The 27,939-nt window shown below is 40.1% G+C and overlaps 1 protein-coding gene across 1 annotated transcript in view; it reads right to left on the bottom strand.

The window, feature by feature from the left end:
* FBXL7 (F-box and leucine rich repeat protein 7) overlaps nucleotides 1–27,939 on the bottom strand; it is a 159,015-nt gene that overhangs the window by 118,416 nt on the left and 12,660 nt on the right. Inside the window, exon 2 of the mRNA XM_072329036.1 lies at nucleotides 5,902–5,991. Within this exon, the coding sequence (XP_072185137.1) occupies nucleotides 5,902–5,991 (90 nt within the window). The remainder of the gene's footprint in view (nucleotides 1–5,901; nucleotides 5,992–27,939) is intronic.

Genomic DNA, 27,939 nt, shown 5'->3' with positions numbered 1-27,939 from the left:
ATGGAACTTTTTGTGTTTAACAAACATCCTTTGATACATGCTTACAAAGAGCACTGACAAGGGCTTTCTAATACAGAGCTCAAGTGATTCTGGAAAAGAAGGTTCTATAAAGTTCTTCAGGAAAATTAAAAGGCAATTACTGATTTCCTACACTTCTGGGTATGAAAGCCTGGGACAAAAATATGTATCATTCTTAGATTAAAATACATGAGAGTGTGAAACTACTGCTTTGGAGAATTTTCACATATCAATAAAGCTCAATCTGTCTTTCCATAATTCACAAAGTTGTTTGAAAAGCAGCTGCTTTTCAAACATTATTCTCTACAGTCCTCCACAATGACTTTGATATTTTAGGTGTCAAAGCAGAATGCCCATTTCCTCAAATAGGCATTAATCATGCATTTATTCACTTACAGTCTGTAGAATAAAGAGATGCAGTAGCAGTAGTTAAATTCCGGTCACTTCTGAAAGTCACTTTAAAGTTACTTTCTTAAGAAATGCATCAACAGAAGAGCACAGCAAATGTGTGAAGCATTTTTACTACTTTCATATGAATAGAAGATAACTCCTCTTGAAAAAGCCTATCCAACTACACTCTTTTGCTTGTTAAACTGAATATACATCCAGTTCCAGATATTTAGGTACCTGGTATTTCTGCAATTAGATGAAAACTTGAATGAGCACCTGCAGCTCTATATTCAGAATAGTAGAAGTCCTATGAATTTCAGAGCTCTCAATCAGAATTACAGCTTGCTGGAACTCTAGGCACCAGTATATATTTATTTTTGAAGGAATGAAGCAATTACAGACAGGTCAGATGAGAACCACCACAGTGAGAAGAGTAGTTCCTCCCTCTGGAGGAGGAACTTCCCCTTCCTCTAGAACTTACTACATGACATGTCAAGGGAAGAGGAAAGACAGCAGAAATTCCCTAACACAGACTTGGACTTGCCAACATACCAGACATTTAATTTTCATTATCACGGACCTGCCAGAAAAGGATGCCAAGGACCACAGTAATATTACTTGATTGATCTTAGCCAGATGTCATCTCATACAGGGTATACAGTAACACTCTTACATGAGCAATTAAAGCATCACGTATTTATGAAATGCAACATTTTCACCCAAATGTGATTTATTGAAGTGAATGGTTTTTAATGGATGTAGTTATTCCAGTCACATTACCGAGGCTGTTTATCTCAGAACTGCTGAAAAGCTCAAATAAAACAGAAGTGAGTATACAACTACCAGAACTGTGACTGGGCATCTTCCTTGCATATATAAAACAAAGAGCTAAACTTCGGATGTAACATCTCTTCTGCTGAGAACACTGCCAAAACAAATGTACTTCGCCTCCACGCTAAGCATAAAAGGCAATGCTAACATGCAAAAGGCTTTGCCCTCTTAATTTGTCTGTTTTCTAAATTGAGTCATTCAAGTTTATTTAAGGTACGTGAACATCATATGATGAGGACAGACACTGGAGATCTAAGGATACTGCTGAAGAGAAAAAAAAAAATAAAAAAATCAATGTCTCTAAAAGTCAGCATCAATAAAAGCAGATATAATTTTAATTTCTTCAGAATACAGCAACTGACTTCACTGTATTTCCACATGACTTAAAATAAACATTAACAGGATATACTCACAGGTATTTCAGCATTTAACCCTACTGCTAAAACAGTGTTTTTGTTTTAGGCCTAACACTTCATTTTGATTTTACAGAAACTGAGAAATAAATTAGAACTCAAACACGGAGCTCATGCACGAGCTCTCAGCTTAAAACAGCCTCTGGATTTCTATTTAAGACAAAGTGCAAACAGTATTGATTTTTTATTTGAAAAACTGTCAAGTTAATATGAAGCATCCAGCCTGGACATAACATTCCATGCTCTGCAGGTAAGTGTTAGAAGAAAGCTCCCTAACCAAGGTAAGCCCATACAAAAACATTCAGTCTAGTCTCCTAAATTAAGCTTTAAACAATAATATTCCAGCTGAGGCCATGTCTAGCAAATTGCATTTAAACAGCCCACAAAAATCCATTTAGTCTTCCACTTGCCAGAACAGCAATGGGGGGTAGCAAAAACTCATGTGTTCTCAAGTTTCTAACTGTAAGTGATTGATGGGGTAAAGGATCGCAGACAGTGTCTGAGACTGGAAAAGAGGTAAAATGTAGTGTATACTGAAAGCTAAAAACAGCATCCTCAGAAGAAGAGACAGAGCAGAGGCAACGTTCATGCACATCCACAGTTCACTATGCTTTCTTCTGAGCCAAGATGCAGGCAGACTGTACCTATTGCACATACAGTTATTTACACAGACAGGCCTTGACATCTGCTTTTTGCCTCCTGCCCTTTACTGGATTATAGAAAGTAAGAGCCACAGTGAGATCAACTTCAGCAAGAGACAACTTCATTTTCTGTACCAGGGCAGCCTCATCACTGCAAACGAGAGTGATTCATCACCATTATCTCAAGTCTGAGTTTAGGAAGCTGAGAGGTCTACAGTAGTAGTGTCTACCGTTCACTGGTAGATGCTGTGCAGTCCACCCAGGAACATTTGATAGCACTATAAACATCTTGTCTCCCTCCCACAGTTCCACTGATATTCACAGTCTACAGTGTGGAGGAAGGCACTGCAGTGCTGTATTTAGGTGATAAGCACATCTCCTGCTCCCATCAAGAGATTTAACTACCATCATCACAACAACATATCTAGGACTGGAATACCACACAAGCCATTTCAAGCAGGTAGTAACTAATTTCTTGAACTCAACCTCTACAGAAACATCACAGCACTGAAAGTTCACAAATAGAATGAACGCAAAAAATCAAACATGGAGTTCATTTGATTGCTCGAACTAACAGCAAGATAACACCTGCTGCCAGGGAGCTCCTGAGGTAGTTTTCTCTTTCAAGGAAGAGTCCTGCCTTACATCTTTTTGCGGTCCCTGGGAATTTATACCTGCCTGCAAGTATTTTACATGTCTGCTTCTCTAATGTAAAGTACCAAAGAGATGTGTGAACTGGTCTTATGATTTCCTTCCTAGTTTTTCTGTGGCTTTTCAGGGATTCAACTTCAATAAGTGTTTTGTCAGCTGCCTTAAAGAAACAGAAGAGAAGAGATGCTGTGCGGAACCAGAGGGAGTTAGGTCTGTTTGCAAAGCTGGAAAGCAGGAGACAAGAAAGGCCTTCAGCCTTGCATAAAAACTCTATGCACTTCACAGAGCTGGGCACCCAAGAATTCAGCCACCACTAGAAATTCAAGGGATGCAAACAATCTAACTTTTTTTAAGTTATTTCCCATGCCAGTGAAGGTGAGGAAACGTTCACCAGAAACCTTTCTACTCCAGACCTAGGACATACACAGCTCACTACACATCATGACTCATTCACAAGACAACATGCAGTGCTATGAATTTACAACATGGGGCTAAAGCAAAGGATAGAATTTGAGTGTTTGCCCCAGCTTCAGCCTCATGTTGAAGAGCGAGATACACTCAGCAGTCTCTGGGGTGGGCAGGTACTACAGTATCAGGACAAGCAAACACTAGAGGATAGAGTACTATAAAGGTAAATTTAACTAAACAGTTATAACAAGTTATTTAAACACCCCAATGAAAAGACATAAGTGCAACTGCTTGTACAGCACCTAATACAATCAAGCTCTTGTTCTCAGCTGGTCCCTAGACACTACTCTGTAACTGAACTGTATAAAAGCATTCAGTCCTTTAAGCGCAGAACTCTTCTCATCTTGCAGAACATATGATTCCTTCTCTTCATTTGAATCCTCCTACAAGGTAAGCCTACTATACATGGGGGAAAGAGGCATCATTAGTTAAGAACAAACCGAACTAACAAAAACCCAGACAAACTGGTTGAAAAATAGGCCTTCCAATAACAGCACTGGTTTGTACAGGACTCTGCGGTTTGTTTTATTCCTTCAACACCACTCCCACTTGCCTTCACAAAACCCTCACATTCTGGTTATGTCATTTAAAGTATCTGACAGATTATACAGCAATCCCCACTAATACAACTCACATTTAACTGACCCATATTAACCGCTCAGCAGAAAAAACTTTGTAGCAAAGCAATAACAGCACAAATAAAGGGATGGACTACCACTGCCGCTATTAAAATAAACGTCATCTACTCACATTCCTATTTTCACCCTTCAGTAGGGAGTGTAGGCTCATATCTGAAATCATCTCCAAGAGTGGAAAACATAACTCTACTGTTGTGAATTCTGTCTGCACAAGAGCTCAAAAAACATCTTTAGTGCAGCATCTGCTGGCCTGTATTTAAACCTCCTTCACTAATGAGCTAAACAGCTGCAAAATTGTGGTAAAGATTTCATGACCTACACTGGTATTCACTGGCTCTACAATAGGCTAGATTAACAACATAAATCTTAGAGATTAATAAAGAATTATTTTGCATTATCTGATTTGAAAATAAGGGGAAAAGACATGTTTTACTGATTGAAGTAAAACAGAAATTTAAAGCAATTGTTAAGGACTGACTTCAGAGTTTCCAATGCTCCTTTGTGCTTTTTTTCTTGGCTGTCATACAGAAAAGTTAAAATGTTCTTATACATTTCCTAAATTTACTTGGCATCTTGGCAATTCATCTCCTTCATGTACCTCAAAACTTACTGATCTAAAGCTTGGAGAAACATGAAGTCTACTATTCAACTTGACTTTATTAACTGTATATTCATTTATTGTTAAATTTATTGTTCAGACTAAAAAGCAGAGATTCTGAACCAGAATCTCATATGATTCACAGGTGCCAGATCTTCATTCTTGATAGGGGATTGTGCATGCCTAACCATAAACTCTCGTGATTTATATGGTCATTTATTACTTGCATGAACTCCTTTTACTGTTCAGATTCTACAGTCATAGCTAGACTTGCCAAACGAGAACAATTCAAACCCTATGGTTTCTTCTAACAATAAGAAACAAAGCCAGACCGAAAGTAACCAGAGCTTATAACTTAATTTGTAATGGCAGAAGTGAAAGAAGTCAAATTGATTGTGTGATAATTACCAAGTACAAGTGATGTATTTTTACTGAGTAGAAATTCTAAAGATCTATAAATGTATCATTTAAAAGAAAAAAAAAAAAAAAAAAAAGCTTTCAGCTTACATCACTAAACTACACACAGACTTAATGATTTCCTCTCAGCCTCTGAAGACACTCTAGTAAAAACTAGCGCCAACGTACTTCCATTTAGCAAAGCACACCTACTCACATGTAGTAAGGCAGCAGGAAAGGATCAGCATTTCTCTGTTCACAAGCCAGTTAGTGCAATGTTATGTTACTACTGACATACCAAACCTCTCCTTCCCCTAGACATCAAATATCTACTCCCAGGTGGTGTCTAGTAACTGCAGGTGAGATGTATCATTCTAATTAAATCCTGTCAGCTCTTCATATCTATAGACACACTTTTGAAAACGCAGTAGAAAAAACTCACATTTCATGATGCTCTTAATATGAAAATAAGAGGTTGAGTTTTAACCTAGAACACGTGCCAAAGCAAGCATCCATCCAGTATATTCTTCAGAAATAAGTTCAAAATCAGATCACATCTAATCTGAAGCATTAAAAGTCTTTGCTGAAGTAGTAACATGCAAGATTATTCAAAACTCTCCACACCTTTATTCTGCAAAGGTACCTTAAATCCTATGTCACAAGCTTAAACCAGAAAACACGGCAGGCAGAAGCAGAAACTCCACACGAGAAGAAAAACTGTTGTTTTTTTTTTTAATTTCTAATATGCTAATAGCACTGTACACAGAAGGAACTAGGAGGAGGAGAGGTTCCTTTTCTGAAAATAGCTAGGATTATGCTGGGGGGCCCGACCTGAGTAATGAACACCAGATGCCTACCTTCACTGGTAGCTGCATTCTTCTGGGCTTTGGTGGGCGTGTGATCTGTACTTGAACTCACGTCGGATGAGATGCTTGAGCTGCCTTTGCCTGCAAAGGGAGAAAGAGGTAGAGAGGGTAAGGAAGAATAAATGCAAGTATCAACAGCAAAGAAGAAAGGCCCCATGTATCAAAACCTGGAAAAGTTCCAGGAAGCTTTAAACTAATTTTAAAACAGCTGATGTTCATTTTGGACTCATTAGGGTGTAAGCTAACTGCATGGTAGTTTACAGCATGCACATCCTTACGTGCACTGTGGCTGCAAACAGGCTCCAGTGTCACAGGGGTTTCATCTTCCATGAAAAGAAGTGAGATTAATGTCACTATGAGAACTTTATTAACCAGCTTTCTAATTCAAGTACCTCTAAAACAGGTCAGCAGAAATAGACACTGACCCTTATCAGCACTGATTAAATTCCAAATGTGTTAACTAAGTTTAGATTTATGTGCTCACGTGATGCATTCAAGTCATTTGATGACCTGAAAATGAAAACAAGGTCACTGCTGTTTCCGCCTATATCACACACACCTACTGCTTGAAACGATAAAAGTTTGAGACCAGCGCTTTCATGGTTGCTATTCTGTTTTTGTTAACTGAAATGGGTGCTGCAGAAGAACAGATGGGGCTAAAACAGGTTTATCTTTTTGTTCACCTGTGAGGACCAAAGAATTATTCATTTCTCATTCTCTCTACTCACACCGCTTGATGTGAGTAACTACTAACAGGGATACACTGCTCCCCCATTAGGAACCAGACCAAGCACCATATCAGCAACATATGAGATACACGTAGAGAGGAAAGGCAACAAATGCTGTTACATCTTCAGAAATTACCTATCCTCCCAAGGCTGTTTTGGTAAAGCCTTTAAGAATGATGTTAGCTTTTGAACCAAAATTACACTGTATGCAGAAAGCTAGCTGACACCGTGTTTCTGTCACTTGAGTAAACCTATAATCATAGGAATGTTAGCAAGAGACTTTTCTGATCTGTTATTTCAATCAAGCATTCCTTGGGGTTCTGGGTTACAGTATGCCTGGTTTTCATAACATTTAGATGTAAGGAGGAGGTCTGCTTTTTAAAGGTGCCACAACAGAACAAGGATTTAAGTCTTAATGCGAAACGACTGGAGAATGTGCAAACGTAGGTTGCTTCACAACCAAGGTACTGCCACTTAATCCGTCAGCCAACCCTAGAGAATCGTTCTCCGCATAAAGTTGCTCAAGTTAACATGTTTGGATTTGAGAGATGATTGTGGAGTGAAAGGATATTAAAAAGACCAGAAGGAAGTGAAAAAATAAATGGCTAAGGTCAGTAGTTGGGTGGGGTAAGGAGAAAAAAAGCACACCTTCAGTGATTCACTGACTGCTTTTCATATTCCTTTAAAGCACACTCAAAGCAGTGCCCCTAGAATATCACTTCCATTGCTCGCAAGCTGTGGCACAAGCTGAAGTAATGGACTGCGGTCTTTCCAGAAATGACTGTCCCAAATTAGCTCTGGGCTCAGGCAACTATGGTTGTGGTAGGAGAAATCCAAATGAGAAAAGAAAAGGCTAAGTGTGAAACGCTAGTTTCCAGGAAGAGACCAGAGAACTTGGAATGCCTGCAATAGTTGATATTAATGATGAGATGGTGTTTTTGAGGGTACAGCCACTATCAGCTGCAAAGGCAGGAAAACATCCAAGGAATACCAGCAGCTCCTAACAGACCTAGAGAAATCAAATCAAATACCACCATATGGTGCTGAGCGCCAATACATCCGATACCAACAGATTATTTACAGAGCACGCTTCTGTAGTAACCGTGAAACACCAGATATAAGACACGCTATTTCCCTAACACTCGAATATCAAAATATTTTAACTCCCCACGAGAAGTCAAAATTGGAAACTAAGAAAAACATTCTTGTTACTGCTTGCATTGGATAACAAATTCTTCCTACAAACATACTTTTAGTATTTTATTGTGTTAGTCTTCACTTACCATACACAGCCCCAAAACAAGCCTCTTCTCTGTCTACATTGAAGTGCTCCATTTGGGCAGGGAAGAGGAGCAGGAAACACTTTCAGGTAAATTTTCCGCAAGTGTTTTAAATAGATTAGCAGACACTACATCTATCCTTACAATGTGAAATCACCTAGCTTTAGCTGCTGTAGCCTCACGTACACATGCAAGTAATAAACCATAAGAGTATTCAAGCATTCTACATAAAATGTTTGACAATGAGAAAAAGTACATACCCAGGAAGTTCACAGATGGCACAAAATGAGGACATGTGGTCCTTGCACTACAACATCACTGCCATTCTAAGGGACCTTAACAGGCTGAGAAATGTGTTGACAAGGACCTCAGGAAATTAGTTCAACAAAAGGAAATGCCCAGCCCTCCATGTGGGGAGGAATAACACCTGCACCTGGACATGCTGAGAAACCATCTACACAGAAAGAGACCTGGGGATCCAGGTAGACACCCGGCTGAATATGGGCCAGCAACAAGCCTTTGTGGCAAAGGCCAATGGTGTCCTGGCTGCATTAGGCAAAGCATTGCCAGCAAGTAGAGGGAGGTGAGCCCGCTTGAAGTTTTCATTTAATTAATTCTCCAGCCATTCTGAAATAACAGTAAGTGATTAGGCAGCAAGATGTGTGTTAAGGGTGTTACAACTGCAAATCAAGCAGGCTTCCATCAACACACAGTAAGCAGAATCTGCTAGAGCTAGTTAACTGTGCATATACCAATTATCTTACCCATGCTTTTCATTTTAATCCAGTCTTTTTGAAGAGACTTGCCTTCCTGGCAATAAACATCACTCTACTAAACAGTTCTGAAAAAACCTGAATACCACACATACATTTACATGTATTTTTTTCAAAGCAATTTACAGCATAGTGGGTTAGTCATTGTCTTAGTGGCTACAGAAATTCAACAGTATTTATATCGGAGTTAAATCAACTCCTGTCACGCTTGGTGTCACAACTTCACCTTGCAAGTAGTTTGTTGATTCTTGTTGCTAATAAGATTCTTGGAGGAAAAAAAAAAACACCTGTAAGAATCTGCATTTCAATCCTTTACTGTTCTCTACTGGTAATAAGCACCGTCTGTCCGAGTCTTTCATAATTTTTAGTACAATTTTAAGAATCTCTTTGGTGTTGGAGAATCCCCAACTACTAGTTGTCAGGCTTGCTGCTCAAGAGCAACTTGCATTTTATCAGTATTTTGTAACCATTCCCCTATTGTCTGTCTCAGGATACCTTTTGTATAAAAGAAAAAAAAAACCTCAGAAGAGTATTTGACCAAGTGAACAAAATGCTACCAGCAGATACTGTTCACAGAAGCAAACAGTAGATTGGATACATAAGAGGGTGTTAAAGGGAGGCTTGCGAAGTGATGCAAATGAGCAGTAGGAATAGTGAGCAGAGAATATCACCACTCTTTCACTTCTATTCACACGAAAATCCAGTAAATCTGACAATCTGAACAAACATTTTTCAGATTCATATGCCTTTTGATGTGAAAAAACAGCCCAACTACAAAACATTGAGCTTTCTGCTTCCATGTGTATGCTGCACTGGGTCTATGTAACATTTCAACCAAAACAGTAGTTCAGTTCTGTGGTGAACCAAACTGACCTTATTAACTGTCAGATGCCCACCCAATTGCTCCCCCTAGTCATATCAACAGCGTTCACAAATGTGGTTATACATACTTTGCTTAATGATGCACTATGCACTGTATCATGTTTTGCTCTGTGAGCAAATATATTCAGGTTTGGGGTTCTTTTTTCCCCCTCCCCCCCAGAGTGGTTTATCACAGAATAGCAGGGACTGGAAGGGACCTCAAGAGATCACAGAGTACAACTCTCCTGCTAAAGCAGGTACAATAGATTGCACAGGTTGGCGTCCAAATGGGTCTTGAATATTTCCATAGAAGGAGACTTCATCTCCTTTCCAGTTGTCCATAAAATGATAGAACTAGTGATACTTGTACGATACTTGTAAACATGAAAAGTGATATAGAAAGACAACAAAGAGCAATACTGCAAAAATTACAGAAATAAACACTGTATTTGATTCTTTGCTTCCTTTGTGACTCTTTGTAAAAGCTAAAGGCCTGCCAGATGTTTCCCCAGCATGTCTTGAAATTGCCCAAAGCTTCCTTCAAGCTTTCAACAGTTTTTGATTATGCAGCCAGAAGTCACAACCCAGAAGAAAACGAACTGCACTCCAGTAATAGGTAGACAGGGTGGAAGAATGCAATTATCATTCAGCATAGCACAGCGCGCAGCCAGAAGGAAGGTAACATGGACTTCATCACACCTACAAGGAATCATACAGCTACACAGCTGTGATTCAAATCATGCCTCCAACCTGCTTCTGAAGAAGGAAGAGTATGGATGTTTTACTGTTTGTTTTAAATCGACCAGTGCCAAAGCCCTACAATAGCCAGAATCTTTTCCTATGACAATTTAACCTCGTATGTTATTTCCTACATATTATTTTGATTCTGCTGGGGAGAAAAAAACCCAAAAGCATGCGACATGTTCTTCCCCAGACCATCCAATGAAATACTATTAGAAAATTAAGCAAATAATTGCTTGGTCTTATTTCATGTTTCAGTACTAGTAAATACTGCCTTTGTACATCAGCAGCACATTCATTGGAGCAGTGTTCTCCAAATACCTCTGTCTTTCAGGCTGTCAAAGACTCGCATTCAGTTTGTTTTCCTTAGGTTCCGCATCTTACCCAGCATTCATAAACATTAGAAAAGAAAGAAAACATGAAAAACATTAATTCAAACATCAGATTCTGTCAGTCACACTCACTGCTGGAAAGCATTGAGTTTTTCAGAAGTGCATCAGGACAGAAGCAATACCATTTAAACTTGTCCAAAAATTATAGTCTGTAGCTGCTGAAGACTGAAACACCTACTTACTAAAAGCACTCATGTAAAGCCTGTCCTAACACACACAGTGTTTCTGACTGCACTACAGTCATCTTTTTGCATTTTGTTATTTGCATAAAAAGAGGCAGAGCAAATTATGAGATACGAGTCATAAGACACATGAGAATCATTGACCTATGAGATAGACAAAGGTGTGCCCTACAAGGGATTCTCTTTCATTTTTCTCTAGAATAGATTTAGTGGGTTTTCTTTTGCAGCACAGTTGCTTTTGGACTCCTGACATGTTTCTGTCTCTTGGTGGGTAACCTGTTGGTTGTTTTGGTGTTGTCACCTTTGTGCTCTATCTTACATGACTTCTAAAATCACACAACAGTCTGTCATTTTTGAAGTCACCTTGGAAAAATAACAACAATGCTGTTCTTAATATTGTGTCTTATTCTAATGACCCATCTACCTTCAGCGGGTAGCAACAGAGTTAGTTCAGTGCTTAAATGGACAGCAAACCAAATCCATCATTTGGCCAGCTTCCAGTCAACAAGGATCTCTCCCCAGCCACACATGACATTAGGTAAATTGTGGAGGTGTCCATCTACAATGCCCAGTAATTTCTTCAACACTGTTGAGGAGAATTCCATCAGACCCTGTGGACTTATGAACACTGAGCTGATACTTCTGTTCCTTTAGAATTTCATGACAGATGGAAAACTCACTGCTCCTCCAATCATAGACCTTCAACTCTGAGGTATGGGCAGCCCAACATCAGTCATTACAGTCAAATACTAAGGCAAAAAACTATATTAATTGTCTTTTCTTTCTCTTCCTCCTTACTTGTCAAGTGACCACTCACTCCAAGTAACAATCCATAGTTTTCCCTTGGTCTCTTCTTGCTGTTGAAACACTTGAAAAAGCCATTTTTGTTGTTTGATGTCATGGCAGCCAGTGTCAACTCAAGTAGGGCTTTGGCTTTCCTTGTTCTTACCCCACAGAGGTGAGCTGCAGCTATGTACTTTCCCTCTGAAGCCATAGCTTGCTTCCATAGCTCCTATTTTCTCTTCCTGCCCTAGCTCAAGGCAGATTTCCTTGTTCAGCCAGGCTGGTCCTCAGCCCAGCTTGCTTGACTTGCAGCACAATGCAACCGCCTGTTGCTGTGCTTTTAAAAGGTGGCTCTTAAAAAGCAACCAGTTTTCCCAGACCCCTAAGTCCTCAAGACCAAATTCCCAGGAGATGCTGCTAACTAACTCACTGAGAAGCTTCAAGCCTGCTAGCAAAGTCTATGGTAGCAACTCCGACCTTTTTTTTTTCCTTACACAAATATTTTTAACTCAATTAATTCAAGATTACCAAGACCAAGATAGCCACCTCCTGCCACCTTTCCCACAAGGCCTTCCTTACTGTCAAAAGACAGGCTCTTATTCTAGTTGGCTAACTCAGTATTTGCGACAGGAAATGAACTCCAACATGCTCTAGGAGTTTACCAGACTTGCTGAGACAGAATGACACTCCCAGTTTACATCTGAGAAGTTGAAGTCACCCACAAGGATGAAGACAACCAATCCTGAGATGTCACCCAGTTGCCTGAAGAATAGCTCATCAGTGCTACTGTCCTACATAAGCAGTCAATAGCAGGCACCCACAACATCTGCTTTGCTATCCACCCCTTAATCTTTACCCAGAGGCTCTCTCCTACATCATCCCTAACAGCAATGGCTGTATAGTCTGGTCTCTCCCTTGCATTCAGCACATCACCTCCCCCCACCTCCAGCTCCAGAACAGCCAACAGCCCTCTTTCCCAGCACTCAGCTGTGGGACTCATCCCACAAAGTCTCACTGATACTGATGATATCAGAGCACTTGGAAAGAACAAACTCTTCCACTTCATCCTATTTGTTCTTCATAATGCATGTGCTGGTAAACAAGCATTTCAGATGTGCATTCCCTGGAGCTGCACAGAAACTCCCATTAGCCTTGCCACCAGCCTTTGACTTAACCTCAGTATTCCTAATGGTGTCCATCCCCCAGCTGATCCCAGTTTAAAGTGCTCCGATCAGCTTTGCCAGTCTATGGGCCAAGAAACATTTCCCACATTGTGACAGTGCTCCTGTCCATAGCACTCCCTCCAGGTGGGCTCCACACCACTTCCCACCATTTGGACTGGCATGCCCAGCTCTCACCACGCTCTTTACCCTGCTGGCCAACACCTTAGAGCAGCCTGCATGACAGAAGACAACACTAATTTGTACCCACACTTGAAACCCATTCCAAGTGTTAAGCTCTATTTCTCAGACATTGGGAAAAGACCATAATCAATTTAGTCCAGGAAGCAGATATTATTTAAGTAATGAGAAGGAAGGAATGCAAGTTTCTTGTCTTGCTTTCTCACTGAGTTCACACAAGAAATCTGTAGCATCCTCTTTTTATTACTTACTAGGACCACCCTTCCTTTACTAAGTCTTAAAGCACAACCTTTCACTACAACAGATTAGCTAAGGACACTCCAAAAGCCAGTCCTCCTCCGTTGCCCTCTGCTCAGCTAGAGAAAGGAAAAATAAAGCTTTCTCTTTTCTTATAAAGTTCAGTGATTGGTAGGAACTTTTCCATTTATTCAGTGTAGATCTTTTCATTACATTTTGTATTCCAATTGCCAGCATCTTCTAAAGATCTGATTCATAATACGTTGTTCTATAACAACTTATAAAATAAGGAGATGAAGTGAAATACCTTTCATCAAGACAAGGAAAAGACAAGGAGAAACAGACAAGGATCACCTTATTCTTTTAGATAAGAACAGTCACTTCCAGCTTTTCTTCACTAATGGACATAGGGAAAGAGAGAGTGGGAAGGGGAAGTGGTAGAATTAAGGATGTAAGTAAAGGAAGAGTTCCAAACTTAGGAAATTATGAACACTATAAAGATCACTTATGAAAACTATACAAGGTGATATCTCAAAAGCAATCAAAAGTATGGAATCTGCACTCTTAAGAAATGTCTGCATTTTTCCCTATACAAGTCTATGAAAGTTACAAGCCACATTTACATTCAGAAATCAACTCATCAGCATAGTTCAACTAAACATGAAAGAGTAAAAGAAATGGACTGTTTACAATGGTAAATCAAATCAAACTAAGGCTCTGCACTACGTATTTGAGAATTAACTGAATTGTGCAGAAAGTAGATAAAAAGGAGAAGGAAACCTAAAGAACCTCTAACTACACACTAACCACAGGCATCTGGTAATGCAAGCAAACAAGATTTAAAAAATAAAAATAATAATGTCTCATTTATTTATATATACATACGCACACACACACTTTCACTTGACAAAGTACCCAACATCAGTTTCAAGCCTATAAAATACTGTTTGCAATTCTCAGTATCACAAAATTGAATCATAACAGATTACTTCATTATAATGAAAGTAGTAACTGCATTAATTCTGTTGAAAGCTTTTGTTTCAATTGCTTAATCACCATCATCTTCTAGTCTTCACTCTATACAGAGTGAACAAGGCATTACAATTTGGTGGTGCGGCTGCTGCCTGAATACTAAGACTTGGGAACAGATGATTATACAAAACAAAACAGAGGAGCAATTCTCCATGGAAATTACAGAGTTTCAGGGCAAATTCAGCAATTCTGTTTCTTCTGCAGCATTATCAATATTTCATCTGTTTTCCACATAAACCTTTTCAGAGAAAACAGCATGGCAAGGAAACTCTCAAGAGTTGACTGTAAATGCATCAGCCACAAAATATTATAATTTCCTCATCTATTTTAAGGGCAGTTTACTGCATCTTATCCTGACAGACTAGCAACAAAAAGACAAAAGACACTTTATAGCCTGCACTATAACCTTCAGCAGGGCACTGTTATTTATAACCCAGACAGGCCTTTCAGGCAGGAGGAGGACACATGGATACAAAAATGAAGGTAGCTAGCATGCAGCTTGATTAATAAGTAATTCAGTTTTGTTCATTGATAAATTTTCCATTCTTACTAGGTAGCAGTCTGTGCCCTACTGACATAAGGATTATTTGGCTATAGCTTGAGAATAAGAAAACCTATTCTGAAATACATACAAGAAGCTCAGATTAAGCTAAGTAATTCTATATGCATTTCAGAGCAATACTACTTTCAGGAGTATTTTTTTTATCTAGTATTGCTGTGAAAAGACATTCTTCAGGCCTTTCTGAAAATACAGACATGAAATAATTCTGTTCCTAGGAAAGCTTAAAAAAACCACACTCCTTCAGTAGTGTTCAGTATTAGCACCTCATGAGAGAGGGGAAAAAAAAGTGAAACCATGGTACTTCTGCAGCAGAAGTTAAATGAACAGAAACAACACGACAGCCCCTTACAGTCTGAGCCAAGATAAGCAGCTGGAAGAAGGCTAAGGACAGCAACCACTTAACCTTGGCTTGGTGCAGCCCAAGCAGCTCACACCATTCTACCTGAACCAGCCTAAAGTCTTTGGTTTTTGTCTTAAGCTTAAAAGGAGATTATATGAAGTAGACTGAGCCCGTAAAGTCTCGTGAGGGTTTTGGAAAGGCACAGAATGAATTGGTTCAGGACACTGGAAGCCAAAGGCATTAGCCAAATTTATAGGCAGCAGGCATGTTAGTGACTATTGCAACAGGACAGTTCACCCAACTTCAGATCAGGATGCTCTTGACTGGATGGTTTCTGGAAACCACAGAGCATATCAGGATGCAGACGCTGCCCTCGTCACCATGACAGTGCTATCAGCCCTGCTCACTCCCACAGCCTCCTCTCACCTGCCCAGGCCCCCATGGCAGCCCCTGCTGAAGCATGGAACCAAGCACCAGCTCCTGGCAGCCCTACTTTGCACCATGCCAATTCCTGCTCTGCTCTTTTATTAATGCCACATTACTTCCACTGACCCAACTCATCAGCACAGAAGGGGGGGACCACCACTTGACACCAAATCTTCACCACACTTACTATATTGGCATGCATGCACCCTGAAGCACTCAGCGTAACCTCAGTAAATCATCTTCTCTTCTTCAACCCACTTAAACATGTTTTAATTAAGCAGCAGTGGTAAAAACCAACAACATTCTCAGCAAAGATAAATATGAAAAATAGTCTCCCCAGTGATTCCGCAAAAAACAAACAAACAACATTGTTAAGCTTGGTAACAACTTGAGGAAGTTGTTAAAACTACCTACAGAGCTTATGAAGTGGCACAACCAACTGCTTATGGCAATCAAACAGTAATGAGTACAGAAGAAACAGTTCATTATTTCAGGAAAAAAAATATAAAAAATGCTGTGAAAAGAAATAAAAAGGGTTCATAACACGGGAATGAAACAGGAAATCCAAATGGGGATGTTAAGAGGTCTGAAACTAATGGGAAGCACAGACCGAGCTCTGTGGTCATAGGCTAAAGCCCAAGCACATTACCTGCAAGCTCCTTCTGGTGCTTCCCTTGCATGATTTACCACTCAATTACTCAGTTCAGTGGTTTTCACATCATCCTGAAATCAGCTCCATAGTGCAATGAAGGGAGATAGCCCAAGTGGTTCTATTGAAAGGCTAAGACCATGTTCCTAGTGACTTTGAAAGCGGTGACATGATGAACCAAATGAAATTAAGCAGAGTTCAGAGCCCACAACAGCTTTAATGGCACACCTGACCAATCACCCAACAAAACACAACCCAACTCTTTCCAATTCTTTCAGTGTCTCCGGCTAGCTTTATTCTGCTGAAAGCAGAATCGTTGGCAAATCACTCTTGAGAGAGCACAACATGACTGCTCTTTGACTGCAATATGACCGACAGAAACACTCATGAGGCAACAACAGAAATGCAGAGTAGAAACACCTGACAATTTAACCATGCAGGATTCACTCTGCATCTTCCTGCCTTTGCTCCAACTTGTTTGACGATTTCTAGCAACAGCGTTTACTAAAATGGCTGTGAATTTTAAGTTTTTGCTAGCAGATGGAACAAGTTGGGACTTTTGCATGTAAAACCAGAGAAGTTATATCCTGGGAATTAACAACAGTTGTCCATTTCCTCTCACTCCCTCAGTTTTGAAAAACCTTGTCTAGTGCCATTTGGCACCTTCTATATCTAAGCACTTCTTAAATTAGTAAGCATCTATTCTTGCAGTTGTAGGCAATATCAAGCTATGCTTAATTTCCAGGGAAGCATATAGTTTACATGAGCCAGAAGGAAACACCTGCATCTCTCAGACTTAGTTAGCCTATGACTGCACATCAGATCAAAACATAGCTGACGTGAAAGAGACACAGGTGCAGGAAGCTTGCGCCGGTGTTCATTTCCACAGCATCCTTTTTAAAACGACAGCTTATCCTTTGCTAACTACACTTAGGAGAGCTGCTAACAGCTTGTATGATTTTTTCTAATGTATGTTTTAACTAAATGCCACTATAAAAATTACAGTTTGAGAAATGCCACATAATATACTAAGAACCTGCCTCATTCCTCTTAAAGGTTAGTCTTCAAAAACCACCTGGACAGTGACAACAAATCATAGTTCATATCCAACTTAATTGCAAGTTTTGTTGATTTACCTTGTTCTCTACCGTGTTACCCAGCACCATTTTTGGTGAAAAGTCTAAGAACTAATCCAGCAATTCAGCAGAGAAAGGACCTTCAGAAAGTTCTGAGATACTCTGACCGGTTGATGAGTATGTAAAGCAAAACATAATTGAACTGAAATGCCAAAATAATTTCATGTATGATGGAGTAATTGTCAGTTGGATATATATTAATACTGAAACACTAGTTCACATGTACTAAAGCTGACAAAATACCAAAGCTAATACTGAAGCAGCAAATTCTCACTTCAACATTATTTAAGTGTCTCCTTTGGCAGTGCCTTCATGAAAAGAAATCTGAAGCTGATCCTTTTCTAAACGAAGGTACAAGCCCTACAGCTGCAGCAAGTCCACCACAGTCCTATACCAGGCCATGCCTACTAACTCTGTCCAGGGAGCTCACCGAGTACACCCTGATCACATCTCAGGGCAGCATTAGTCCACATTTTGATCACACTGCCTCTGGCCGTTACCTCACCTGTGCTGGTGGCCAGCAGTGCTTGCAGCAGAAATAGAACAGATCACATTCCTGCACAGTATGTGCCCCGGTGCAAAAAATCTGCTACATTAACTTAAGCCAACTCAAATCGCATTTAAACAAGCAGGCTGTTTTCTCCACTGGAACCAATAGCAGCATGCTCATCTTAAATATACAACCAGGTGACCTAAAAGAATGCAAGAACACTTAAAATCATGACTGCTGTTTCTCTATTGTCTGTCATAGCCAAAATATATACAGTGAAACGTATCCTATGCCTATGTTAGAAAACAAGCAGGAATATGTGCAAAGTGTTTGGTAGCACAGGTAAGATCATATAAGGAATGCTTTCTAAAAAAATCTGTTTGCAACAACGTGGAACAGATACTTGTACCAACAAAACCATCACACTGCACCTCTGAAATCAATCAAAATCTACCAGAAGGAAGTCACTGTAGGAAAGCAGCTGAAAATAATTGTGCTTTTAGAGGGAACATTCCTAGCAAAGCATTCTAGAATAGGATCCTATGATCTCTGCGGAAAAAGATTCCCTCTGCAACCTTTTCAGTATGTAGAGCACAAGAGATCATCAAGACACACATAATAATTCGCAGTTAAACTAAAGAATAAATGTTATTTGATCCATACTGACCTGGAAATTTAAAGAACTTTACACATGAATACATACATGCAGATGCATACAATCAAAGAGAAACCTAATGGTGTTTCCATTTTCAAGATCAATCCAACAAAGAGAGTCATACAATGCAACAGCTGTAAACATTATCGCGCTTTCTCACTAGCTGCTCCTTAAACTGTGGTGACCTTTTCCTTTCTAATATGCTGTACTTTAATTAAAGTGAAAAACAGTCGAATCTGAAGCACAGCGCTGAAATCCAGCTTCAAAAAGCATTATCATGAAATGTGAAGCTGTAGAGAACAGCGTCTATTAGTAGTACAAAAATCTTTGTTAAGTTCATTCACCCACATACAGTCACAATCTAATATTTAAAGCATTTAAAACAGACACTACTATTGAAATCCTTCACCAAAGTATTTTTGGAACATAAAGGAAGAGATGGATATTGAGCATGCATGTACCACACCAGGCTAGACATAAGGGTCAAGCTATCTCACAGTTCTGGCTGACAGTGCCAGACAGCAGATGCCTTTTTGGCACAGTTGTCATGTTTGACTCTGAAGAAAAGCACACCTCTCTCAGACCTCTCTCAGAAAGAACTACCTACCATGAAGCCTTAGTTATTTTTCCTTCAGGTAAGAAAGAATTGCTAACAAAATTCTTGTTTTAAAAGGGAAGGTTTTTAAGGAACACATTGTGCAAAACTTCACCTGTCACCAAGATGACCTTTTACTACTATGCAAAACATGCAGAGGGATAAATTGCAGCCTAAGCATTCCTTACACCACTCCACTGGCTTGCAATAGTGCAGAATAACCTTTCTTAAGCATTCTGGCAGCCTCCTTTTCCAAAACAGATATTCTTCTTTCACAACACTAATAATAAACATCTTAAGGTGCACTGTAAACCTAAAGCACAATGAAAAGTATCCCAGAAAAAGGTACTAATTGATTCAGACTCATTCGTGGTTTACTATAGCCGCCATGTTGATCTCCTGAAGCACACCATTCAAACAGCTCTTACTCCCCAGTCTTCAGCACCACACATTCCCTACTGACACTTACAGACCAGTCACTCCCTCAAGATGCCCTTCAAGCTTCTGCAGTATCAGCAAACAAAGTAGCACTGAGTCTCTCTGCTGAAACCCTCCTCAACTTGAGCAGCCTGCTGGTAGGCGAGTGAATGACTCACAAGTCATCTAGTATTCAACAGTATCTGTTTGCTTGCCTTTCTATACCTGATACATTCATGCCAATAGGCTCTAGAGGAGTGGAAGTTTATCCCAGTAGGAGCAACTAACTCAACCAATGTTTCAGTTCGGGAAGAACCCAAGAAAAGCTTTCTACTTTCACTGATAAGGGCAAGCAGTTAATCTCATTTTTGCTGAAGAGAACAGCAGAGAATTAAAAGTACCCACCACAGGGCGTAAAACAAACTGCCAAGTGACATATAACAGGATCCCTACAAAGGAATGTGGGGTCACGATACATATTATCTTCCATAACGATTTATTCCTTTTAAAGAAAGCTGTAAAATCAAGGGATGAAGTAGGTGGTCATGTCATTCTCCTCATCTAACAAGTCCGCACTGATACAGCAAACTGAACTAGACTGGCAGTTGGGGCAGCATTGTAAAAACAAAACAAAACTGCAGACGTATCTGCAACTGACAGACAACTGAGCTGCATTCTTGCAAACAGCTACTTACTGCTCTTCCTGCACAGACAGAAGGAAGAGATTCAGCTCACTGAGAACTTGTCAGTGCTGCAAAAGAACTCATCTGCTCCCCTCATCTGTTCATCTCTTTCCAGTCTCTGAAGTGGAAGAGCATCCTCTGGAGAGCACAACCCCCAGGACGCATCAGGTTTCTCATCAACTGCCTGCTCAATGTGCCTGTGGGGAATGTTTCAGTTTCCTCATGCTGGAATTTGGCAGCAGTCCTGACATTTAATTAAGCAGTATTTTGAAGCACAGCCCACAGTAAGGCAGACCAAGCAATGCAGAGAGCTAATAACGTGCCTCTTAACTGCTGTCTCTGTTTGGCATGGTATGAACTGCGGGAGCAACCCTGCTGTACCAGCATCATAACATTCAAGACAACCTAGTGCCTAAACCAGGCTACAGGGCATCTGTAGCCAGGAGCACCAAAGCTGCTAGAGTGCAAAGGAGGGTTATGAACATAGTGAAGAGTGTAGAGGACAACGTGTGTGAGGAATGGTTGAAGCCCCTGGGCTTGCTCAGTGGAGAGCAGAGGAGCTGAGGGGAGGCCTCATAGTGGCTGCAGCTCCTCATGGGGAGCAGAGGGGCAGCACTGAGCTAACAGCAACAGGGCCCGAGGGAACAGCATGGGGCTGCATCAGGGGAGGGGCAGCTGGGTGTGAAGGAAAGGCTCTTCACCAGAGGGCGGTGGACATGGAACAGGCTGTCCAGGGCAGTGGGCACAACCCCACATGCCAGAGTTCAAGGAGCATTTGGACAGTGCTCTCAGATGCATAGTTTGGATTTTAGGTGTTGCTGTGTGGAGTAGGGAGCAGGACTCAATGGGCTCTTCCAATTCAGGATAGTCCATGAACATGACTTCTTCCAGTACTGGGAAAAAGCAGCTTGTATCCTTACAGGTTTCCTTCTCATGGGATAAAAGGTGTACAGAGTAGCTGTGCCAATGAATCTCCATACAAATTTAAGGCCCAACAGGAAAACAACAAAATAGCAAGCACAAATGTTATGATTTTCTAGGCTCTTTTATTCAGATAATTACTTTCTCCCTACATTACAGAAAGGTCAGTATAATCAAAACAACTGACCTCTTGCTTGGTGATTCAGCCACCTCCCTGGGGAGCCTATTCCAGTACCTAACTACCCTTTCTGTAAAGAAGTGTTTCCCAATGTCCAACCTAAACTTACCTTGGCACAACTTGAGACCATAACTTGAAAAGATTCAGACTATCACAGCAGTAGGTCTTATAAGTTTGGCAATTAATATCACTTCTCAGGAACCAGGTTTGCAAGGACTGCTGTTAACAGAGGAAGAAGAGATGAGGCAGCAAAGACCTGCAGTGACCCTGCAGTCTTTGACTGGTAGAAAATGCACTCCCCTTTGGAAGATCTACTCCTTTCCTAAAGTGAGCGTTAAGGAGTGTGGGACTTTCACCTCAATGTAAAGCTAAAGACCACCAGACTACTCTAACACCCTCTCTCCTCAAAAAAAGGTGGGGTGGGGAAGGGGAGGGAGAATGGAAATAGAGTTACAAAGAGCACATGGGCAAGGGAGAGCTCACTGTGATGATTTACAGCCAAACTGTAAAAACAAACTCAAACTCCTAAGATTCATACTTGAACACCTGAAAACAGAAAGATGAGCACCCACAAAAATCAGTAAGAGCAGTAACATCATCGCTAAAATAGCTGTCACATTATGGATGTGGAGCTATTTGCTTTAAGTCTAACCTATGTTTTCTAAACACCTAGTCTGGGAGTACAAACACTAAGGCTCTACACATGTGAAAAGGTCTGCATGTCTGGCCATCAAAACCTCTTTAAATAAAGCAGTTCCCTGACAATGTAGTTTACAGGGAAGACATGAGGTTGCACTGTCTTTAAGACCACTCTGCACGTTCAAATGAAAACTTACAAGAATCAGAAACCTTTTAAAAGCTTCTCCACTGTAACAATAACTGCAGTAAATTATTGTAAGTTGTTCCAGTGCTAAGGTTGGATTTCTTTAGCATGAAGCAGCAAACAAAACTTCAAATTTAATTCCATATTATGTATACGATTCTAAGTTTTTATGTATTGTAAACGTAGCTCTACAGAGTCAGATATTCAAGAAAAATTCTCCACAGAAGTCTAACCACCTGCAAGCCATTAAGATTTATTGTTAACATAAAGATAATATATTCTAATTTATCTTTAAATCAAAAGTTTCAATAATTTCATTAAAGTGGCAAAGCAATTTCTAATCAGACCTTTCTGACTCACACCTGTTACTACATATAAATTATTGCAAGGAATCATGTTTGTAATATTACTATCTGCATATTCTTTGCAAGATCTTCAACCCCACTTGCATTAAAAGCAAAGAGAGGATACTCATGCACAAGTAAAAACTGCTGCAATGAACACTAAGCATTGCTGTAACTATTCTGACTGCTTAGCTGACCTCCTTCAGGAAAATAAAAAAAGCACTAAAAGGCTAGAGCGCTGTCTTATGTGTAAATAAGATCATCCTGATCTTCAGGCAAAATCATATTAAAAGAAGAGAGCCAACCATAATTAATAGTCAACTTTAGATGTTTCCATCAATTATGCAATTGAACAAGAAAATCACTGGGAATGAAACCAACTTAATTTCAGGGCTTAAATATAGACCACTGCTAGCGCCAATGGAGGAGGCACTTAAACAGCCTAGACAAGCTGCTTGAACTTCAGTGTCCTACACCTGCTGCAGGTACTCTGAAGATGATCTAGAAGTAAATACAAACAAAAATCATGACAATAGCAAACCTCAGCTCATGGACTCCCTAATGGAAGGCATAACAAAGCAGAAAACAAGAAATAAAGCAGAAAACAAGAGATGGAATTTATATTGTTGACTGTGGAAAAAAAAAGCAAGGTAGTTACCTTGATCATCTCAAGGCAGAAAGTCTGAATGCTTGCCTGGAAAAATTTCTGGTGATACAGCCACAATCAGAGCACTTACAACTATTTAGACTGTCATTTTCCATACATCTATTTTTGATCTGTACACAAAGTGAGCACCATATCTCACTACTGCTTTTTTAAAAATCACTTAACAGTTTCCATACTTATTTTCATCTATTTATTTTACATGAATCAATGAATGGCAAGCCATGACATCATTCCAACTTATTATTTAAATGTCAGGTCTTTATTATAAGTACGAAGGTTGCGACAAAAGTAGTGCCTCCTACTTTAATCCCATTGAAACTACAACTGATGTCAAACCGAGGTTTGTGGTTTAGTGGAAAATATTGGTAATAAGTGGACAGTTGGACTAGACGATCTTAGAGGTCTTTTCCAACCTTGGTGATTCCGTGATTCAGTGATCTGCCTCTGACATAATAAAACAGGCGACATTACTTTCAGAGCAGCCCTTGCAGCTGCACTGCTTCTGTATTTCCAGAATTGCAAGATCAACATTATACATAAATATCAACACACAAGTCAAAAAGACTTCTCAGGACAAAGTTCCCTCTACTCTTACAGCACTACAAGATGAGTTTCCCTGATGTGGGTTCCCCAGTTTAGCTCACCTGTCACAGCCATTTGCTGACCTAACATGGGGATGACCAGCGTAGTTGACATTTCCAAGATAACGGAGAGTAACCGGGGCTTAAGTATTAACACCAGCTCCCCTGTGTGGAAGCAGTGCCATGCTGACATGCCTGCAGGTATCCAACATCCAGCTACCAGAAGCTGCTCCTGCCAGGAGATACAAAACATGGCAAATGAACCAGTAACAGGAGTATTTCTTGGAGGAAAGCAGCAGATGCTGGGAACGTTCAGCTTTTAGTAAATTACCTTAAGGTATTTAGAGTACTTGGCACTCTTCTTTTAAGAGTACAGTCCAGGAGAGTGCAAAAGACCCTACCAGATCTGAAGAAAAATATGACCTACAGAAAAAAGTTCAGCCATAGCCATCAAACACATGTTAAGTCATGGATTATCCTATCTTGTGACGTGGAAAACATCTCAAAATTGCCTTTTATTCTCATGCTGAAGGAAATGCTCACTATACAGAAACCAGTATTTACAAAAAGCAAGCCTAAGCAAGATTACATAATTACAAACAGAGAAACACGCAAGTTAAACAGCTTTGAGTCAGGGCTGTTATCAAGCTACAAAATCCTCTTTTTGGAGGATTCAGCCAATAATCACAGATAGTAAACGTGTCTATTTGCCTGTCTTCTGTCCTTACCAAGGAGGAAACTTAGGCCCAGCATTCCTATTCCTCTTAAACCTCTGGAATAGGTTCAAGATCATAAAGGATTTCTGCACAAGTTATTTGAAATTCACAGGCCAGATCAACTTTACAAACTTTAGCTGGTTTAGTAACATCCATTAGCAACAAACATTTCTTCCCATGCAAAGCTTCTACACAGGTAAAGATCTCAGATTAGACAGCTGTACTAGTAACTAGTAACATAAGGACTCTCCAAGGACACTTTACCAAATCTGAGGAAACCATTACACACTGTATCCAGAAATGCCCTTTTCTCAGCATAAGCCAAACTAGACCTAACCTAAGACTTCCAGTTAGAAAGTGCTGATTAGGTCACCTGGTAGATTAGCTCTCAGTTCTCTTTTAAAGGTTGTCTTGCTTTTTCCAAGCAGAGCAGAGATGCCCATAAGAACAAGTGTTCCTTATGTATGCACACAGAGGCTTAGACCTGCTGACAGTCACTCTCAGTGAAAGCTGTCCCAGTTGGTCCCATCAAGTCCAAGACATGGCTAGAAGATACAGCAGTCCCACGTAATATAAGTAAAGTATTTGAGAAAAAGCTTTTTCAGGGTAAGATGAACCCAAGTAACAATACGCTTCAAAGGTTTTACTGTAAGAATGTTTTGTAAAACCCATCCCTTATTGAGAGCTATTGAAAACAGATGAACAATAAAAATGCTTATGCAGGAAAAATAAAAGCCTTGAGAAAAGGCAGCATTATTTCTTACTGTCCATAAATCCAATGTACTACACACATGACAAAATTGAATTTCCAGAACTCTAGAAGGGTCCTTTGTAGTTCAACACAAATTCATGGAACTTTAATTATCTTATCTTGAATGGAGAGGAATAGCTTAGACAACTTGGTTAATACACTGTCATACAACATGGCTGTGCTTTAAAGCAGAGCCAGAATAGCATCATTATGCAGCAAGGAGAAATCTACCCTCCCTTGCTAAAGAAATTTTTCCTATTGCTGCTGCTCTGAGGCTCAACCACAAGGTGTCAGAAACATTTTTAAATAGCTGTACGAGACACATGGCCTCAACTCATAGGATTTAATTTTAAAACAGAAAACAATTGCAGCATTTCACTTACACTAAATGCTTCAGCTGTAGTCACGCAAATAAGGAGCAATTAAGAACTAATAAGCAAGAAAAAGTGTATCGCTCACATTCTTACTCCATCTATCAGTCATGCCCCTGAATAAAAACCTTTAACTTGCAGAGTCTTATAAATAACCCTTCATGCAGTTAATTGAAACCCTAGCAGAGAGATGACCCCTCCAGATCACCTGGTAGGTCAGTCTCCTGATTCTCTTTCTTCAGAACCCATTCAGACCTCCTTCACTGGAGTATAGGACTCCAGGCTACAAGGACCCCTTATCTAGGCCAGTATGTGTATTCTCAAGGTCTGTGCAAAGGTAATTTCGAAAGCATCTTTACAGTCTTACCCACGCAGCCCCTTCCATCAAATTACTACCTCCACCACTGTTGATAATTTCCTGTAGGATTGTAATTTCAATCACTGATCGATGGACACAGTTTGTAAGAAAACCTGAGCTCTCATCCTTGAGAGAGATGAGCATCGCCTGAACAATCAATACACAACATTTCTCAAGACCCAGGAGCAAAGAACTAGTATTGAACTCCAAAAAAGAAAAAAACAACAACACACTGTGTCACTCCCTGATGGAAACTGATAAAAGCTACACTGTCCTGAAAGGCCAATACTCAAAATCCCACATGTTACAGAAGAAGGCAAGTAGGCCCCACAGCAGCAGCACACTTTTACAGGTCAAGTACATGTTTTTGGTTAGCAGAAAGCACGCTAATGAATCCCAAGGAAGCAACCACCAGTTGAGGTTAGCATCAAAAATAGAGGCGTTCAAATCTAAAAGGCATTTATACATTACACATGTGCACACAACACCGAGATAAGTGGTACTTTGCTACAAATGAGGCATAGGGTACTACATAACAATTTATTTTATTGTCATTATACATTCAAAGAAGCAGCAACTCTGGTCTGTTTATTATGGCCAAATGCCCAGATCTGAATTTAAAAAAAAAAAAAAAAAAAAAAGAGAAGAATTTTTGCATGCTTCTGTTTAACTTAAAGACTGAACAGCTTCAGCTGCAAGGAAACAGAAGTCAGAAAATACAAGTGATTTTGCCTTGAGGCAAGAGAACTTGCAAACCTGGCAGGTCGTTATCTTTACAAAGTAACTGAAATTTTGCCAAACCAGGAGATTTACACAGATTTCCTCACACTTGAGCAGTGTGTCAGTCCTTAGCATCCTCCACTATTATCTTCAACCCCAATTCAGAGCAGAAAAATCAAGACAATAAAGTAAAAGCATAAGAAAATCCTGCCTGTAGGTTCACCTGCTGCTCTGGTGCTCACTGAGAGCTCACCTGAAGGACTGGAAGACTTGAGGGAAAAGAGGCTTCTCCCTTTTTCCACCTGGTAATCTGGCTCTGAACTTCTGCCTTCTTCAGCTTCATTTCCCCTTTCTCTGTTCTGAAGTGGAGGAGCCTTTATCTAGTTTTGCCACCAGATTTATGACAAATGTGAATAGAGACTGGGGGCAGCAAGGCCCAGGGTTCTGCGACTCCTAAATTTTCCTTTGGCTGCTATAGTTCAGCTGGCCTTTCTTATTTCCTGTGCCTCTTACAGACAATAAACAGAAATATTCCAGACATGACTTTTTGTCTGGGTCCCAAGAAACATTTTCAAAACACTAGCACTCATAGTGCCCACTCTTCTCACACTACTCCTAAAACTATACTGCAGAAGACAAATCCTTAACACTCCTCCAAAGGCACAACTATGGGAGCAAATATGCAATGGGAGAACAGCATCTTAGCCTCTCTGCAATTTACTCTGAGCAGTTAAGAAGTGTAACTAAGAGGTACTGCCTCAGGATGTTAAATATCACCGTGCTTTCTGAACTCCACTAATACAGAAAAGCACTGCCTGAGCTGCAGAGTCAAGCAGCAGTCGCAGTAATGCCCACCATCACCATGCAAGATCACGGCCAAGGCTTTATTTACCTTGCAGGCAGTCAATGAACTACAAAGAACTGCTGTCAGACTTCACAAAAGAATCAGATTAACCGTGCTATCAAATGATAAACTTATTTTACTTCAAAGCAAATCTCCACATGAATGGCAAACTAACAGAAAAAACTGCAAAAAGCTTGTTTACCTCTCAAACTAATCAAACTTTCTAACACAGATAAAAACACCTCAGGACTGCCTGCCTTACATGCCAGATTCTTGAGGTCTATTGAACTACAACCAAACAGGAAAAATAATACTAAGCTACTCGAACTCCTTCTACATACTGGGAACTCCTTCATCAACTGGAGGCAAGCGACACATTCACAAAAACTATGACTGTACAGCTCCACATTCTAGAAGTTACTCCACCACTGC

This window comes from Excalfactoria chinensis, chromosome 2 (assembly GCF_039878825.1).
Source record: "Excalfactoria chinensis isolate bCotChi1 chromosome 2, bCotChi1.hap2, whole genome shotgun sequence".
Lineage (NCBI taxonomy): Eukaryota > Metazoa > Chordata > Aves > Galliformes > Phasianidae > Excalfactoria > Excalfactoria chinensis.
The sequence above is the reverse complement of the archived record's forward strand: the minus strand, read 5'-3'. Positions and strand labels throughout refer to the sequence as shown.